This window comes from Colias philodice, chromosome 1 (assembly GCF_061535455.1).
Source record: "Colias philodice isolate Cphi_HAF_F1 chromosome 1, ilColPhil1 Martin Lab GWU primary, whole genome shotgun sequence".
NCBI lineage: Eukaryota > Metazoa > Arthropoda > Insecta > Lepidoptera > Pieridae > Colias > Colias philodice.
The window spans coordinates 4,580,585-4,598,295 of record NC_143086.1 but is presented as its reverse complement, the minus strand read 5'-3'; the positions used below and the strand labels follow the sequence as shown (position 1 = coordinate 4,598,295).

General features: G+C 31.4%; 1 protein-coding gene across 1 annotated transcript in view; it reads left to right on the top strand.

Moving 5' to 3' along the window:
• Positions 1 to 17,711, top strand: part of LOC149491103 (glutamate receptor 1-like) — a 178,663-nt gene that overhangs the window by 72,978 nt on the left and 87,974 nt on the right. Inside the window, exon 3 of the mRNA XM_089706868.1 lies at positions 15,889 to 16,035. Within this exon, the coding sequence (XP_089562994.1) occupies positions 15,889 to 16,035 (147 nt within the window). The remainder of the gene's footprint in view (positions 1 to 15,888; positions 16,036 to 17,711) is intronic.

The window sequence follows — 17,711 nt, the reverse complement described above, 5'->3', positions numbered from 1 at the left end:
TAACATTTTAAAAACGTAGTATTTTTAATCCATATTTAGATTTCTCCTTGCAAGTTCTGGTTTATATTTCAGTTTTTTGTGAAATGTCTCATAAACAAAATGAATAATTCTGTGCCTCCAGTGAATAAGGGAATAACTCAAAAACAGCACTTTTCAGGAGAGACAAAAAACTATATATCAATACTAAATCTTTATTAATTCAAAATTTTAAGCTTGTATGTGTAAGATATGATGTTAGACTATATTTTTACATATGAACACATATTGTAACAACCCCATAAATATACTTTTTTCGTGTTTTTTTGTAGTTGTGGCCTTATGAACGAGTACTTCATGGAATAACTCAATGTATTCACATAATTTTTTTTTTACTCTTTGCAATATAACGACTTATGCCCTTATGCACTATGTTCATAATCGCACAACACGACTTATATTATTGCCAGTTTTGGTTTTATAGAAATGATGTGACTTATTATGCTTGAAATTTGTGTACTTTATGACTCAATTGAGGCATTTTAGTGGAAAAACTATGCACGTAGCTTGAAAAACGAATGAAATCAACGGGTTTTTTTATCGTTATTAGATAATAAAAACAAAACAACATTTAGGTATTTATGCATTTAACCCTAGAAGTCCAATCTACGTAAATTTGACGTATGAACTCTTCTATATTTACCATCGAATCGCAAAATCCAGAACCAACTTATTAGCCGTCGAGACCTAGCAGTACATAGTTGGCTCATCCAGGTAAATTCCGCCATTTGGTTGTAAAGAGGATGTTGTGCGTCATTTTGACGTATAATTGGGCTTTTCGTAACTTTTAAAATTGTTTCAAATTTTTATTTTGTGATTTATTTGAATAATTTTTTTCCAAGTCACGTTTCACATGATATCTATAGTATTATACTATAGATATCATGTGAAACGTATAGATTGAGTATAAAATATAGTATTATATATATATAATACTACTAATATAGTAGTATATACGTAGTATTATACTATAGATTGAGTATAAAATGGGATCCAGACAACTTTTATACTAGGACGAAGAACCTTCAATTTTAGTAAATGACGATTATTGTCCTCCGCTGGATTTGGACTTCAAGCAAAGGGCTTGGGTGGCTGAAGATGATGTCCGGAGTAAAACCGAATATGTTATGGGGTTTTGTTACCCATGTATAATGAAAGTCGTAGATTGTAAAATAAACCTTTAATCGATCTTTCAATAATACAGTACTATGTTGTTAATGCTATACAATGTTTCACCAGTCACCACAATGAGTCTAGTCTGTACAGGTTAGCAGGAGACAATCATTGAGTATTGGTATTAATTACGTATCAACTGCGTATTGCGTTTTGCGTATTAACAGCTATTGTCCTAGTGAAAATGAATCGTCGAATCAATTTAAAATTCGATCAAGTGCGTTCCGTTTCGGAACGCCACCGATAATAAAATATAGATAATAAAAGTGGCAACGCCACAATATCATGGTGGTATACATTGAGGATACAAGCACTATAAAGAGATAAGAGAAGCCCGAAAACCATATTCCTGTATGTTCAGTTAATACAGGAAAAGTTATAGGTGGTCAGTGGCGATATTTTACGGCATGATATAGAATTTTAACAATTTCTATATCATATAATATCAAAATAATGTAGATAAATAAAGAAAATACCGCAAAGATTTCACGAAAAAATTAAGCACAGATTTGAAGGTGCCTTGGATGCAAATACGACTTGTGGCACGCACTTTGAAGAGACTCTACGTGACAATAGCCCAATTTATTCAAAATATGTGGTACCAGAGTATCCATAAAATTTTTACGAAAATGCAGGACCAAAGAAGTATCGATATTGCGGATTTTTTTCCTATAAAAAAGGCAAATTAACAAAGCACAGTGGCTAAAACGCTATATGCGGAGAAAACAATATTCATAACTAGCAGTCCGCCCCGGCTTCGCCCGTGGTACATATTTACGTTTTCTCTACATAAAAACCATCCTCGTACTTCAAGGAATATAATAAAAAAAGAATTATCGAAATCGGTTCAGCCGTTCTCGAGTTATGCGCTTACCAACACATTTTGCGATTCATTTTTATATATAAGATATTGTCAAGACTGGTTATACTTTTTTTTTATGCGACTATTATAGACTATAGTATTATTGTCTTGATTATTGTAGTTAGATAATTTATTTGAAAAAAGATTAAAAACGAGTTATTTTTTAAAAACTTACCCAATTATAAGAAGAAAATATAAGTTTAACATTTTTGTTGGCTTTTTTAGATGATTCAATTATCGTTCTGTATTTATATAAACAAAGAGTATAATATCATTAAATGCACTTAATGTGTTAACTGTATTTTTAATATCTATTGCAAAAAATAGTTAATTTCCATAGAAATATATTAGTATCCCAAGTTAACTGATAAATACCTTTTTTAAAAAATATAAAGATTTGTTGTTGCAGATTTATTGAAAAAACGATTTAAAAATAATAAGGAATAGTGTGTGTTGTTTCCGTGCAGTATTCAATTAATAGACCAATAGCAACACGGCATTAATGCCAAACTGTCTCATGTCGTCACTTGAACCAATGACACTAAAAGAGTTGTTCCTTTATGCTCATGTTAGAAAAATGACACAAATGCGTTTATATTAAAATAGTGTTAGGACTGATGGAACAAAATGAATTAAGTCTTTATTCAAAAAGTATAACTACACATACGTCTTTGTGTTCGTGGGTACTTTTGACTCGAGACGAATAGTTCCTTTGCGATTGCCTAAAATGATGGATAAGGTAACTTATACCGTTAATCACACCCTACTTATACCGTTTGGGTCATTCGAAAAAATGGGTTAGGACGCAGCTAGAGATATGACCTTTTGATATGTTGTGTATTTTGACGAGCTGAATCCAATGGTGCAATAAAAACCAAAGGGAATAACTCGTCTTACTCCCTTATTCACTGGAGGCACAGAATTAATGTCGTTGGACAAAAGCAAGAACCGTCTTCAATATTACAAGTGTACTTGTACCAACTTAAGAGCAACTAACTAAAACGTTAACTGGGTATTTTGTTTTATTTTTGAAAAGCGATAAGTCATTTTCGAAAAAAGTACCTAATCACAGATCTAGTACTAGTACCTAATAGACATACCATAACAGATAAGAAAGGACATAAATAAATAACTGTATGCAATTGACAACATTTCATTTTTATAAGGCCACGAAAGAAAAAAAACCGTTTCTTTATTTTGCTCTTGCGATTACAGAAAAAAAAAATTATTTCATTTTTTAATCGCATATTTTAAGAGAAATTAAATAAAAACGATAAATGTGATGATGACGTCATAGATGATCGTCGCCTAATTTAAAAAAAGTTAAAAAAAAAACTATCACTGACATTTACATGGTATGGCATGTGTCAAATTTCATATTAATGTCATTTTTGTGAATTATTCATGTAAATAAACTTTTAAATCGTATTATTGTGTTTTGGTTTTCTAATTTAATCTCATTAGCGTGATGTTTGTTTGATTGGAGTTGGACCAATTCATTTATATTATACAAAATAGTGCCTATAGTGTTCATAATTTTCTTGAAATAAAAGACTTTGTTTACTTACTAAAAGTTGTATTTATTTAACACTTTCCAACGTTTTTGGGATAGTATATTTGTTTCCCAGAAATTTTCAGCACCCCTTAACAAATCCTGCATATACCTAGTCATCATCATCAGTACTTGTGAATAAGTTTCTTTTGTTTCAAATTTGGATCAGCAAATAACAAATATTAAATAACTATATTTACAAAGCTTGACGAATCAAAGTGACAAATGTGTCAAAATGTCAACTGTCAAGATTTTTTTTTAATTTAAGCTAGGTATGTGGCAAAGGAAAAAATGTATTCCTCCGTATGTATGACGTCATTTGGCGCTTACGACATTTTAGAATGAGATGATTTTAAAACTCAAAAAGATGAATGAAAACTTCCATATTTAGAAGAAGCAAAAAATACGTATATCTATCATAATTTTTGATCTAGTTTTCATTAAAATAAAAAAATAAGTAGCTTAAAATTTTGAAATGTTGTCAATTGTCTCCCAAACATACAAAATAAAAATATAAAATTGGAATCATAACCTTTTTAAGTCTAAAGTAAAACAGATCACCAAGATCATATTATTGTTTTTAAGTCCATAAAAGCAACAAACTGAAACGTCTTTTATTATTAATCCATCAGTCCTCGGAATCACAGACACAATAGAAAATCTATTGTGTCGCGCCCCGATCGGGGCTTACGGTGGTCAATGGGTTAATCTTGTATTGTAATAAAAATTACTATACGAAATGATAAAAGCCAACCGTTAAAAATTTAAATTTTAACATAAAACCCTAGTGGCTATATTGTTATTGCGATGAATTTTAAATCATTTTGAATAAAGTACCTACACTTTAAGGTGGGTCGTGTTTCAATTAAAGTGACCATATGCATTTATAGCCAGCCTGTATTATTAATGAAAATTCTGGTCAACTGTCATTCAGGCAATGTGCCTCGTAATAACCTTTGCCAGAGTAATTAAATTGTGTTTAAACACATTAATTGAATTTGATTTTGAATGCAGTTTTGTTTTTAATATGTAGCAATAAACGTACTAACTGTTATTCGTATGTAAAAATGATTTTTTTGCAATGGGGATTTAACAACTGTCATTTCATATTTAAGAAAGGTAGGTGAGAGCTTTTGATCTGGGGTATAAAGAAGGGAAGAATGTGCTTATTTCTTTTTTATTTCCATATCCTCTTTTGTCAATGTAAACTGTGTTTGGACTGATAATTTTATGTAGTAAACTAATATATTATCATGTTGTTATTGAAGTAAAAAAAGACATATTTTGATCACTTATTATTTTGTTTTAAATTTTGTAAAACACAATGAAATACATTTTACATTTATACAAACATAGCACATTTGAAGTCTTCTCTACTGCTCTAAAGTATTTTTATATGTCCTTACAGAAAATAAAACAGAAAAATAATAAGTAAACTTAACGTCTAAGAAACGCCGGCCGGTTTCAAATTGGTCCCAAATGAAAGACTTTTACAGTAAAAATTTTTGATTGCCCAAACTTTTTGCATATTTAATAACAATCAAAAAACTCGAATAAAAAACCTGTTTGAATTTAAAAAGTCCCATAGCTGACTACTTGGTAATTCAATGTTATGTAAATAGACGCTATTTTATAGGAAGCAAAACATATCTTATGTAATGTTATACAACTAAGTTCTGTATATATATTTGTCCATGATATTATGCAGTAAAGTAGTAAATAGTTTTCCAATTCGGGTGTTACTCGGATACCTACTTTACGAAAATAAATCAGTTTCAATCATTTTTTGTGAAATATGAAGAATTAATTGTAGATATGAAGTAGTAATTGTAGCCAAATATAATACAGTTAAAGCTATTTAATTTTAACACTGTTAATCAGAGTACAAGAAAGAGACGTAAAATCAAATAGGCATTTTTTTGCACACTAAACTATCTAAGATCACATATCAAAATCTATCAAAATACTAACTCTAGAATCGTCAATGTACGGTGCATAATACACATTAAAATCGAATATTTAAAAATGCGCTCCCACATTATAAAGATTCGTTCAATTAACGTCATTTGTCAATCGGTAATTAAGCATTTAACGTTGAGGATCTATTGTACTGCATTATGCCAATCAAATTACTGCAAATGAAATTAAGCCGACGTTTTTAATTGCTAGAAGTGTGAGTCGACATCGATTGGTGAATTAATTAGCACCTTACTTCATTTATCAGTACAGCTGAATATTTTGGCTTTCATGATATATATTTGGGAATGACGTGCATTTATGTTTTTGAAAACGAATGGATTTGTTGGATGTACGATTATATAATATTGTTTATTGGATAGTGGGTGTTTATTTGAGCTTAAAGCTGATTGGTCGATTTTATAGTAGTAGAGTTAGTTAGATTGCCAGCGAATAATATTATGTTACATAGGCAGGGATAAAATATGAAAACGTTACCTTATGGTAGATAACTGGACGAATCTTTTCATGTATGCTTTTCAATAAACAATAAATAAAGTATTAAAAATATTCTTAACAACAACTTCAAATGTTTTAACATACACAATTATTATTACAATTTGCAGTTAAATTTCATTTTGACAAGCAAATTTAACCCAATTTAACCCCCAAAACATGAACACCCGTAAATCGAAGTAAAATCAAGCTATATCTCATTACCCCACTACAAATATACAGGGTGATACGACTGGAATATTTCGGCATATTTGGCGAGTGACTCCAATATGTACAGCTACAGTTTCCTGAGACTAGACGACGCCACACTGACATACGCCTCACATTTATTTACAGACACAGATTAATACCACGTCATTCTGCACACATTCACAGGATGTTCAATCATAGCTACATATAAATCCAGTGGATTGTTTGCAGCAGCTAATGATCTAACCAGAGTTGACAAAGGACTTGTGATAACTGAGAAGTAGGGATTGTTTTCCTGTGTAATAGCGGAATACCTTACTGTGTGATAATGGTAGGACATAGGAGGAATAAAGGAAGATTTGTGTACAAGAATACAGTATTTATCGTCCGTAAGTGTAAGCTGTATTGATGCAGAAAGCACAGGGTGCGCTATTCTGTCATAATGAAGAAGGATTATGATAATTTTTTACTATATGCATGCATTTGTAATAATTTAAGATATATCACTACATAGTATGAAACAAAGACGCTTTCTCTGTCCCTATGTATTCTTAAATCTTTAAAACAACGCAACGGATTTCATGTAGTTTTTTTAATAGAAAGAGTGATCCAGAAGAAGGTATATAATTTGTTAGGTTTTAGACAAAGCGGGCAAAGCCGCAGGCGGAAAGCTAGTATATTATATTTGTACTCCTCAATTACATTTTATGCACAAAATTTAATAGTAAGTTGTATTATCTAAAAAATGCCAAGTAACATCATATTGTTATTTTGAATCGAGATATCAACTCTTTCAAATGTGTTCTGCGATATGGAAATGTTACATTTCTCCAAACATCAAAGGCATTATATAGAAGATGAATCACTAGTGATATACAATAGATACTTTAATGACATCGTGTATTCTACCCTTAGTATGTTCAAAAAATGGGTTATACGAGCATCGTAACATTTGTACTACTTAATGGTTATACTTTGAACATTTTGAATTTGTATGGGATGATATTATGTGATCTATTTATAGTTTATTAATTTGGATTTTTACAACTTTATAAGTTACGTAACTTTATGTACTATAACGGCTTTTGTCTTGTGACCGAAGCCATATTTCTATTGAAAATTATTAAAATCTTAACCGCCAGAAATAAGTATAGTCCTTATCAGTATCTCATTTTATATGAACTAGAACTAAGTTAATAAATATAAACTTAACTTATCGAATATTTCAATTTTTTCTTACAATAAATGAAGAAGAAAAATTGATCATAGAAAAAGATGACAGTTATAAAACATAAAACTTTTTTATAGCCAATAAAACATTGGAACGTCATAATTCATAATAAGTGCATGTTGCCCTTATTTAATTACATTAGGAGGACTCTTAACTTACGATATAAATAATTACAATAAATAGACACAGTATAAGAAGAAAAGTAATAAAAGTGACATAATTGAAAGCTATATTTAAAAACTAACTTTCCGGCCGCGTCTTTGCCTTTGTCTAGAAACTAAAACCTTCCACTTGAATCACTCTATCTATCAAAAAAACGCATCAAAATCCGTTGCGTAGTTTTAAAGATTTAAGCATACATATGGATATATGGATATAGGGACAGTGAAAGCGACTTTGTTTTATACTATGTAGTAATGATGACATTCCGATAACCAATTCGTTTGCGAATATTAGTGGGCTGGTGTATTAACGAATTATGTATACAAATGAATTAGAATTATGTATACAAAGGTTTATATTTTACGTAGTAACTCTATTATGAGGTGGAAATTTCAATGCTCGCTTTTACTCTTTTCTAATTCTTGAAAGAGTTAAATTACAAAGTTGGGCTTTGGAACAGTGTATAACCGATTCTGATATTTTGTGGTCAATATTATTGCATTGAATGTATAACCACGAAATTTTCATTGCGAACTATATAAAGTGTTACTGTAATAATAAAGTTATTGGTAAATGTTATTAATAATTGTATGTGCCTTAATTACCTACTTGCAAGAAACACTAAACATGTCTTATAACAAAGTGTTTTAGAACACTAAATATTATATTACTCAAATGTTAAACCTCTTTATTTGCAAAGGAAACAGACGTTAAAATTCTAGAATCTTCTACCTTTATAAATTGGCAGCATAATACCGATAACGTAACTAAATTACGAAGCACACCCAACTCGCACTTTGCACTAACCCATGTATAGATATTTTATGAACTTATCAATCAAAAGTTCCCATTGTTCTTGCTTACTTACTGTTTGGTTGAACTCGAATTAAATGATAGGAAATGAATCGCGAACTTCTGTGACCCCATTTCGGTGTTTGAAAAATTTATTACCTCGGTGGGAGGGAGTTGGGGAATTTTAAATTGTTTTGTGGTAACATTGACACTATCTTTGATATATCATGTTCGTTTGAAAGGTGTCTTATAGATTGAGGATAAAATAATAGTGTATTGGAAATAGAGTAAATTGAGGTGAAGTGATGTCAAAATAAAAGAGTTTTGCGGAATACTTCCGTAAAACGTACTATAATATTGGTATGTCGTTCCTGTAACTTTATTAATATAAATGAATATTCTTATATTATTTTACACTGTATATTATATACGTATTTGACTATACGAAGGTACAGTCAAGTACGTATATAATATACAGGCAAGGAACATTTAAATCAATCTTATGAATTAATGAATCACTTTGATATTATAAAGTAGCTTGTTTCTAAGGTTCAGACTATTTTCTAAAGAAAGAGATTCTCATTTAAAATATTAGTTGCGATAAAAACTAATATTTTTCATACATGTTGTGATAAATAACGTGTAACAACACGCAAGGCGAAAATACGTTCCCTTTGAAAGTAACAAACTTGCTTGTTATAAAAATATATTTTAGATAAAATCGTATTTTACCATTAGAGACACGGAGACATCTAACTGGAAATTTCTTTATCGAGGCAGGTATTTAATATACACATTATAGGAAAGTACGATATTTACCTACGTAATAAAAGTTTTTAACCTACAATTTTTATGAGCATAAATCTCACATAAATAAGTCTAAGTTGTAAAATATTAAAATTACGAATACACTGTTTAATATTATGTATAAATTAAATTAAATTACGAGTAGACTGTTGAACTTGTAGAAACCAAATCACCTTTGTATATTATACGTTAATTATTAAAGTGAAATTTATTTATCGGGGTTGGAAAAAAATTTAGTGTAACATTTTTTCGTTACGCGTGACATTTTTCAGTTACGCGCCATCTTTTTCTTATCCCTACCACGCGTGATTCGACGTATTTCTGTAAAGTTGCATATAGTAAATTATTTTTCAAAAAATAAGGTCATAAAGAAGTTTCACTTCTTACGTGTGTACACTAGTACACGCACACATTTTAATTTTTTTATTAATGAGTGTGATTAAAGTAGGATATTGAACTCCTATGTGTTAACTTAACATTTGGTATTCATATCATTAATAAAACAATGCCAATGTCATGATAACCAATTCTATTCTATAAAAAATTACCAGTTTTATATTTTACGAATAATTTGATTCTGATTTTGTAATAGAACGAACGTCAAAGATCAGCCTGAAATAAAACGTATCATTTTTCAATAAACTGTTATACGTGGTCAGCGCCTTCATTAATCCATCACCTAATGTAAAGGTAAAATGTAAAGGATTCTTTAGTAAAGCCTTTGTTATGAAATAGAAAACCTTTAAAAGCATTTCGAAACCTCTTATTAGAGATTTCGAATTAGACACTTAAATGGCAAAGTAAATAAAACAAATTGTTCGCTTAAACATATTAACTAAATAAATACCCCCGTAAGATTGAATAAACAAATATAGAACAAAATAATATCAAATAACATTTATAAACACAATGTTTTTAGCCCATTTGAGCGTAGGTGGAAACATTTACCCATTATCGTTTCAAATTCTTTTGCCCAATCCTAACGAATCTAAAGGACATTACCATCCTCAAATGTCACCGGCTGCCCTTTTGTAGAAGCTGGCCCGAGGCTTGGCTGTCGAGCTCTTTAATGTATCCCTTAGGATCAGAGCGAAAATTTTGGAATCTTTGTTGTTAGAATACCCGACGGTAAAAGGGTTATGTAAGAGGAATTTTGTTCCAATCGGTAACAACGCCGTTGTCTTATCGAGGCCATTGCCACATAATATATTATAATATTACTACGTACAGAAGGTTCACTCCCTTACAAAAGTCAACTTTAGGCATAAATAGTAACGAGCTCTATAGCTATAATTGTTACATTATCAGTAACAATCAAATCTATATACATTTAATAACGTACATCCAAGAATGTTGAAGATTCCCTTGCCCGTTTGACCAAAAAAAGCAAATGAAATAACTTCGTAGTTTATTTTCCGAATAGCGTTCGGGAATAGAAAACAAGAAATTGAGCAAAAACTCTATGCGTTACCGACATGTGGAGTGTGAAAAAATAAAGAAAGTTTTCGGTGTACACTGTCGAGAGTGGAGTGCATGTGCACCTCGCTTAATTAATTATTGAGACCACGTCATCTTTAGTCTTCTCTCGTTATAAACCGGATCCTATATACTATATGCGGTTAAGATGCTTCTGTGATGTGAAATACTTTTTAAGCCTTCTATATTGTGTGCTAAGTGAGATATTTTTTTTAAAGTGAAACTTTTATTACATCGTCTCAAACTTTTTGGTCTGTGTAGCGCATGTCGCGTGTATCGCGGCTGCCGAGTAGGTATACCTACTCGGCAGCCGACCGACACCCGACATGCGCTACACAAAGCAGTGTTCGGAACCGTTCGAACAGTTTCACTTTTACCGTGGTTTCATAAAACCACACAACATTTTTTTTAATAATACCCGTTTTTAAATAAAAAGTCTGGTTCAAATTAATTGTTAAGGATTTTAACTTCGAAAACGATACAACGATAATAATTGAAAAAGCCCTATAATATTATCACTTTTCTACATCCAACTTTATATTAACCAGTTAAATGCATTGTCATAAGAGTACTGATTTTTTTTTTTATAATATAGGATAGCAAACGAGCAGACGCGTCGCCTGGTGTTAAGCGATACACGCCGCCCATAAGCATCCACTCCACTGGGAAGTGGATGTGTTGCTGTCCTCAAAGGGATTTGGAAGGAGTTAGGTAGAAGGGGCGAGGATGGGAGGGAATGAGGATAGGGAAGGAGAGGATGGAAGGGATGTGGGCCTCCGGACCCCTCACTCACCGTACGGAACGCGACAGTAAACTGTCACTATGGCGCCGATATTCTGTGAGGGTGTGGTACCTTCCCCGGTGCGAGCGTGGAAAAAGACAAAGAATCATGTTACATTTTAACATTGTTATAATTTTTTCTATACATGTTCTATACATTTCACATCATATTCATAAAACATCCATGCAGAGATTGTAATGCGTCAATAACCGCTGTGCCAAAGAGACCGAATACGTTTTATGGTAGAATATATTTCACGTAAAGTTTTTTTTTTCATATTGTAATATATTTAAGTACGAACTGCCGCTTGGCTCGCTCTGAGTAATAAAGAACGTGGCCAATTTTTTGGTTCTTCGACATTTTAAATATATTTTTATCTTTAATATATGCCGACCTCAATAATATAAAATTTTCCGATTAAACCCACAGTGTAATGTTTATTTTTTGCTTTTATATATTTACACAGGTAATCCAAGCAATCCTTTGTAAGCTTTTTAAGGAATTCTCAACGTTTCTGTTACTGTAATACTTGTTTTTGTGATAAGATTAAGAAATACTTTAATGCGATTTCGGCCGATCTTTTAATTCATTTGAAAGACAAATAAATAATGCCATCTAATCCGTATTACAATAACAAAAGAAGCCGACGGATAGAATTTTTTAATATCTGAAGAGGAAATATAGTCTAAAAATATTCCTAAGACTATTTATTACTATACTTTTTTCTAAACGCCCGTTTCGTTTTCACATGACTACCGCATTTTTCAGGATAAGAAATAAAACGTTCCACTAAGTGACCACTGCATATCGTCAGCAATTATACTATTCTCTCTAGAACTCCATTCCCTCTCAATTCACTATCTATTATTTTTACTGCATAAGCTTGTTACTTTGCTCGCTTTGTTTCCATTAGAGATTGATGGTTCAAATTGATTGAATTCATTGATCTATCAATCCAATTCGCAGGTCACCAAGTGTAATATTATTTAATAATTTTGACTTAACATCTAAAATATGAAACATTCCTTATAATCTTGTGACCTTGTTCAACTTAACGAAAGTTAAATCCCCAGAGAAAACGTAATAAAAAGGCTCATCCCATATGTATTGGGACTTTAATTCTTATTTTCCTATTTTCTTACTTATTACCTAATGTAGTTTCGGTTTACGGATAGTGACTTTAAGAAGCTTTGCAGGGCATTGAAGGTCAACACTACTTGCAAAGTAAATCGATCAGTGAAGTTGTAAAATGCATCTGCACCAACAAGAGTTCACAGGACTTTCCTTTATTCTCTCTATATAAGCCATGTACTATAATCGACTTGAAAAGCTGCATTAAATGCATTTGGTTTGAGCAAATAAAAACAATGCAACCGAGCGCATTTGGTGGACACAAAATGAGATATGACCTCAATATTCATAAATAAACAATGTTATTAAGCTCATTATGATAATGACGCTTCATTCCAATATCTCTTATTAAAATAGTTTTGTGTGGAATATTTAATTGTGATAATATTATTGGATTACTAATCACATTATGGTGTTATATAGTGTTGTGTTGATAATTTTAATGCGAATGTACACGTTATCACAATAATTTGCGGTAATACTGTTTGTATTACTTTGATATGAATCAGCGCTACTGGGCTATAAAGATTAACATTTCACACATCGTATAAATTAGATATATGAATGGCTGAATTAGTATTGCATATGTATGGTACACTACAATGGAAAACAAATGTAATGTATATAGTAAAGTAATGTAATTTAATCAATGCAGTACTTACTTATATGACTAGCCACTAGCCCCGGCTCTGTCCAGGTTGTTCACCAGGATAAAAACTTTAAAGATCTTTGTCAGTATTATTCCTTTCAATTAGTTTATCATTAGTAGTTTTTTTTTTTCATTATAAAAAATAACTCCTTCCTTCTTGTATTTTCACTAGTGTAAATTAAGAATCAGTAGGTAGTTAAAATGTTGACTATACGTCAATATCTGTAAAAATATTATTATTTAGCAAGTTTTTCTACTGAACTTATCTTTTTGTAAAAAAATTTCTACAAAAAGATAAGTTCAGTGGAAAAACTTGCTAAATAATAATAACAGCAAAGAAAAAAACTGAAGATGAACTCACGGCAGTTTTTAATTTTCTTCTAAAACGCAGGTTCATCCGCATTTGCATAAATAATATCGGAGAGAACTTTTAATAAGCAATGTCATGATGCATTGGTGTATAAAATTGTGCAACCTTTTTGCATCAAACTTTAAAAGACGTCTGCAAATGATAAGAGTAGTCCTTCTAAGAGATTTCTATCGCAAAGCTTCGTATTAACAGATTTTGGACGAAAGCAAATGTCTTTGCTGGTAAATACTTCCAAAGGAGGTAAAGTCATAGAGCAGATTTATCAGTTGCTGCGCTTCGCGGTTTCACCCGCGTGGCTCCGCTCCTGTTGGCGAGATGCTTAGCGAGATGATAGATAGCCTTCCTCGATGAATAGGCTATCTAACACTGCAAGAATTTTTCAACCGAACCAGTAGTTCCTGAGATTAGCGCGTTTAAACAAACAAACTCTTCAGCTTTATGATATTATAGTATAGATAGATTATTTTCTGATTTAAAGGTAATTCTCAGTTGACATAGAGGCTATTGACCTGACGATTGCATTGACGTGGATGCAATACGAATTTGAGAGTCGTGTGATGGACATTTTGCTTTTCTGATGTGTGGATTGTGGATATTCAATTACGTATGATATATGAAGGAGCTATATAGGAGATATCGATCACTTCTTTAAATTCAAAATCTTGATTAGTTTTGGATATTAATACGTGAAATATCAGAAAACATTCGTTAATATAGAATGATACATTTAATTATTGCTCCTTTGACTCTTCAAGAAGCATATAGGGCCTCAGCTAATTTACAGCAAAAATAATAGAAAAACTTTCTTTCCCTTTAGCTTTTTGTCATTCTCACAATAAATCACGTTAAATCCTTTATAGATACAATATCCTATTATATACCTTAACTTTTCATCTAAACGAAGAAAATATATAGTACTAGCAAACCCGGCGAACTCCGTTTCGCCAACAGAGACACCTTTTCTTTGCTATAAACCTCACGGAGCCCGAGACCTTTCCAACAAATGCAAAACCGTGGAAATTGGTTCGTGTGTTCTGGAGTTATAGCGTCAGGAAGGAAAATCCGACTTATTTTTATATAGTAGACTAGCAATGCCCTGCGGTTTCACCCGCATAGATAGCGATATCGTTACAGTAAAAAGTCTACTATAGGTCGGACTATAGGTTTAATTTTTAATCACATGAAAATCACCTTTACCCCGTCCCGCACTACGGCCTATTTTTTTTTTTGTTTTAGTGGGGAAATCTTTCATAGATACCCACGGCCTCCGGGGGAGGGGCCGTGGGTTATGTCGGATTCCTACCGACCAAAACCCTACTGTGTTCCGTCAAGACGCATATTGGTAGAATTCCTCCGTGACCCCCGCACTACGGCCTGCTCGAACAGTATACCTACTTTTTTCTGTAGATTGACACTTTTAAAAATTCGTTATATCTTTTGAATGGAATATCCAATTCTTTTCATTTAAAAAGTATTTTGCTGGTATTGAAACAGTCTATAATAAAACATCATTTAATGGGATAAGGATTAATATATGTGTATGGATAACATGGTTTGATTACTGTCGGCACTTCTATTTACTTTGAAAACGTAAAAAAGTTGTTGTAGTAACATAACTACTGGAGATGGACATATGGTATCGCGGACTTTCTTGTAGATATTGATCCATTCTATAATACCGTAGAACATTTTTTTGTTCTATCTTCAATAGATTCCGCAGCGCACGCGATGACAGAAGTTTTATTGAGGATTTTTTTACACCTTGGGTTACATTATTGCATTTTTGGTAAGGATCTCTAATTTTTTTGAAAATGCAATATAGCCTATGTTGCTCAGTAAAGATGCAGCTTTCTAATGGTGAAAGAATTTTTGAAATCGGTCCAGTAGTTTTTGCGTGAAAACCATACATACATACATACATACATACATACTTACAAACTTTTCCTCTTTATAATATTAGTATAGATGACAATTTTTATTGCGTAAATTATAAAGCTTTTGTTCGTGAAACACCATTAAGAACATGATAATGTATTCCTCAGCGGACTAACGAATAAGAGCGTATAAAAGTCAATGTTAACTAAAGTTCTGATTAATTAAAAACAAACAAAACTTGTGTCCATATGCAGAAAGAATAAATTATTTAGAGTTTTCATTATAAGTCCATGTATTATCTGCATATTTATGTATATTTTTTATTCCCAGGTCTGATTTTCGAGAAGGATTCCGATGAAGTACAGAACGCGTTCAAAACGGCCATGATGATGTACAATTCCAAGAAAGCACCAACCGAGTTCCAGCTTTACATAGACGTTATTAACACCGCCGATGTGTACAAGCTTTCGCGGCTGAGTAAGTATTGTTTATTTTATTTACACATAACAAAACAGTAAAAAGCATTTACATATATGTAACTCAAGGAACAGAAAAACACACCGCGTTGCATAAGTGATTTCTCCCAGGCAACCAAATGAAAATATTATGAAAAAACATAAATAGGAAAAAGTAAAGCTTAGCAGTTAGAATAATAATATAATACAAAGAGAAAAAATGCAATAAATTTCATAAAACACATGCATCTATGTGCAATACCAAATGTAAAATGTAAATAATGAACACCAACTAGGTTTTCAAATCTCGATAAAGTTTTCAAGCTTGTGTATATTTATTAGCAAGGCACAGAATTAAAAAGTTTAAATCTTTAGCAACTATTTACATATTACACAATGCACCTAGGAGAATGCGTATTGCGGAACAAAAATATCAAGAGTGCACCCAAACTTCCTAAATCAAGCAATTTATATTTATAAAACATCGCTCCTGTAAGCACATTAATCCTTTATAATAAATACATTCATCCCGTAATATTGTAATGAAATATTCTGCCTCCAGTCTCATTGTGATAACGTCCCGTGAATTAAATTCTTGCAAAGCTAATTAATTTCAGTTGCATATTATAGTAGGCTTGAAATTGCGGTTTTTGAGTACCCCATTGACTGTAGGTGTTAGACGATTAACAGAATCAATATCAATGATATTTCAGCATTTACGGTATTATTAATCGATTGTTCAAATACTCTTGTTATGCTTAAAATTATAGTGAATGTTAGTTTTAATGTTTACCGGGATAGTTTAGAGAAGGAAAACATAGCGAAAAGTGAATGTGTATGCATCTTTAAATGGTATGAATTCTTATTTATATTTTTAAGTTTAAGAGTTTTTACATAAACATTATTTTCGTGCTGATTGGTTCATGTTTACGTGGTATATTTTTTAATAACTTGTTCAAAATTGGGCAGCAGAAAAGGCGATATTCTGCTATTATATGCTATGCTGAAAATAGAATACCGTATAAGGTATTCACTTTAGAATAGATTAGCTAAAACGAAAATGATGTATCACATTCAGAACTAGAGTAGAAAACGCGAAATAATACAACTTTTATTCACCAAAACTTTATGAAACGGACTTAAAAGTAATTTACGTCACGAACTTTATATTGTATTATTGAATTTTGCTCTCGAGTTTGTTGAACTGTAATTAATCTTCTGTTTAGACTTTTGTCGAAACACCTCGAAAGGATGATTTATATTGCATTTTATTTACACTCGAATACAAAACATTTTGAGTTGAGACATTCATTGTCGACAGAAACAAGGAAACTTTTTGCCCAAACAGACGTGACTTGCGCTAATCGTAATGTCGTATGAAATTTGAGTTATCGCTAACGAATTATATCAGATTTTTGTTTACATTTAGATACAACGTTCATCAATCAACGAATCTTTCAGTAAAATCTTAAGTATAGTATAGATAAGTATAGAACCTATAGAATCTTTCAGTACAATCTTAAGTATAGAGCAAAATTTTTAAATTCGTATTTTTTTACTTTTTCACTGCACTGTTTCATACCAACTATCATAATATGTTATTTAAATATGATAAGTAGTACTAATCTGTAAACATCTCAATAATTTCTCATTTCTAACTATAAAAGTAAGTATATTACTTAGTTGAATAAAAATAAA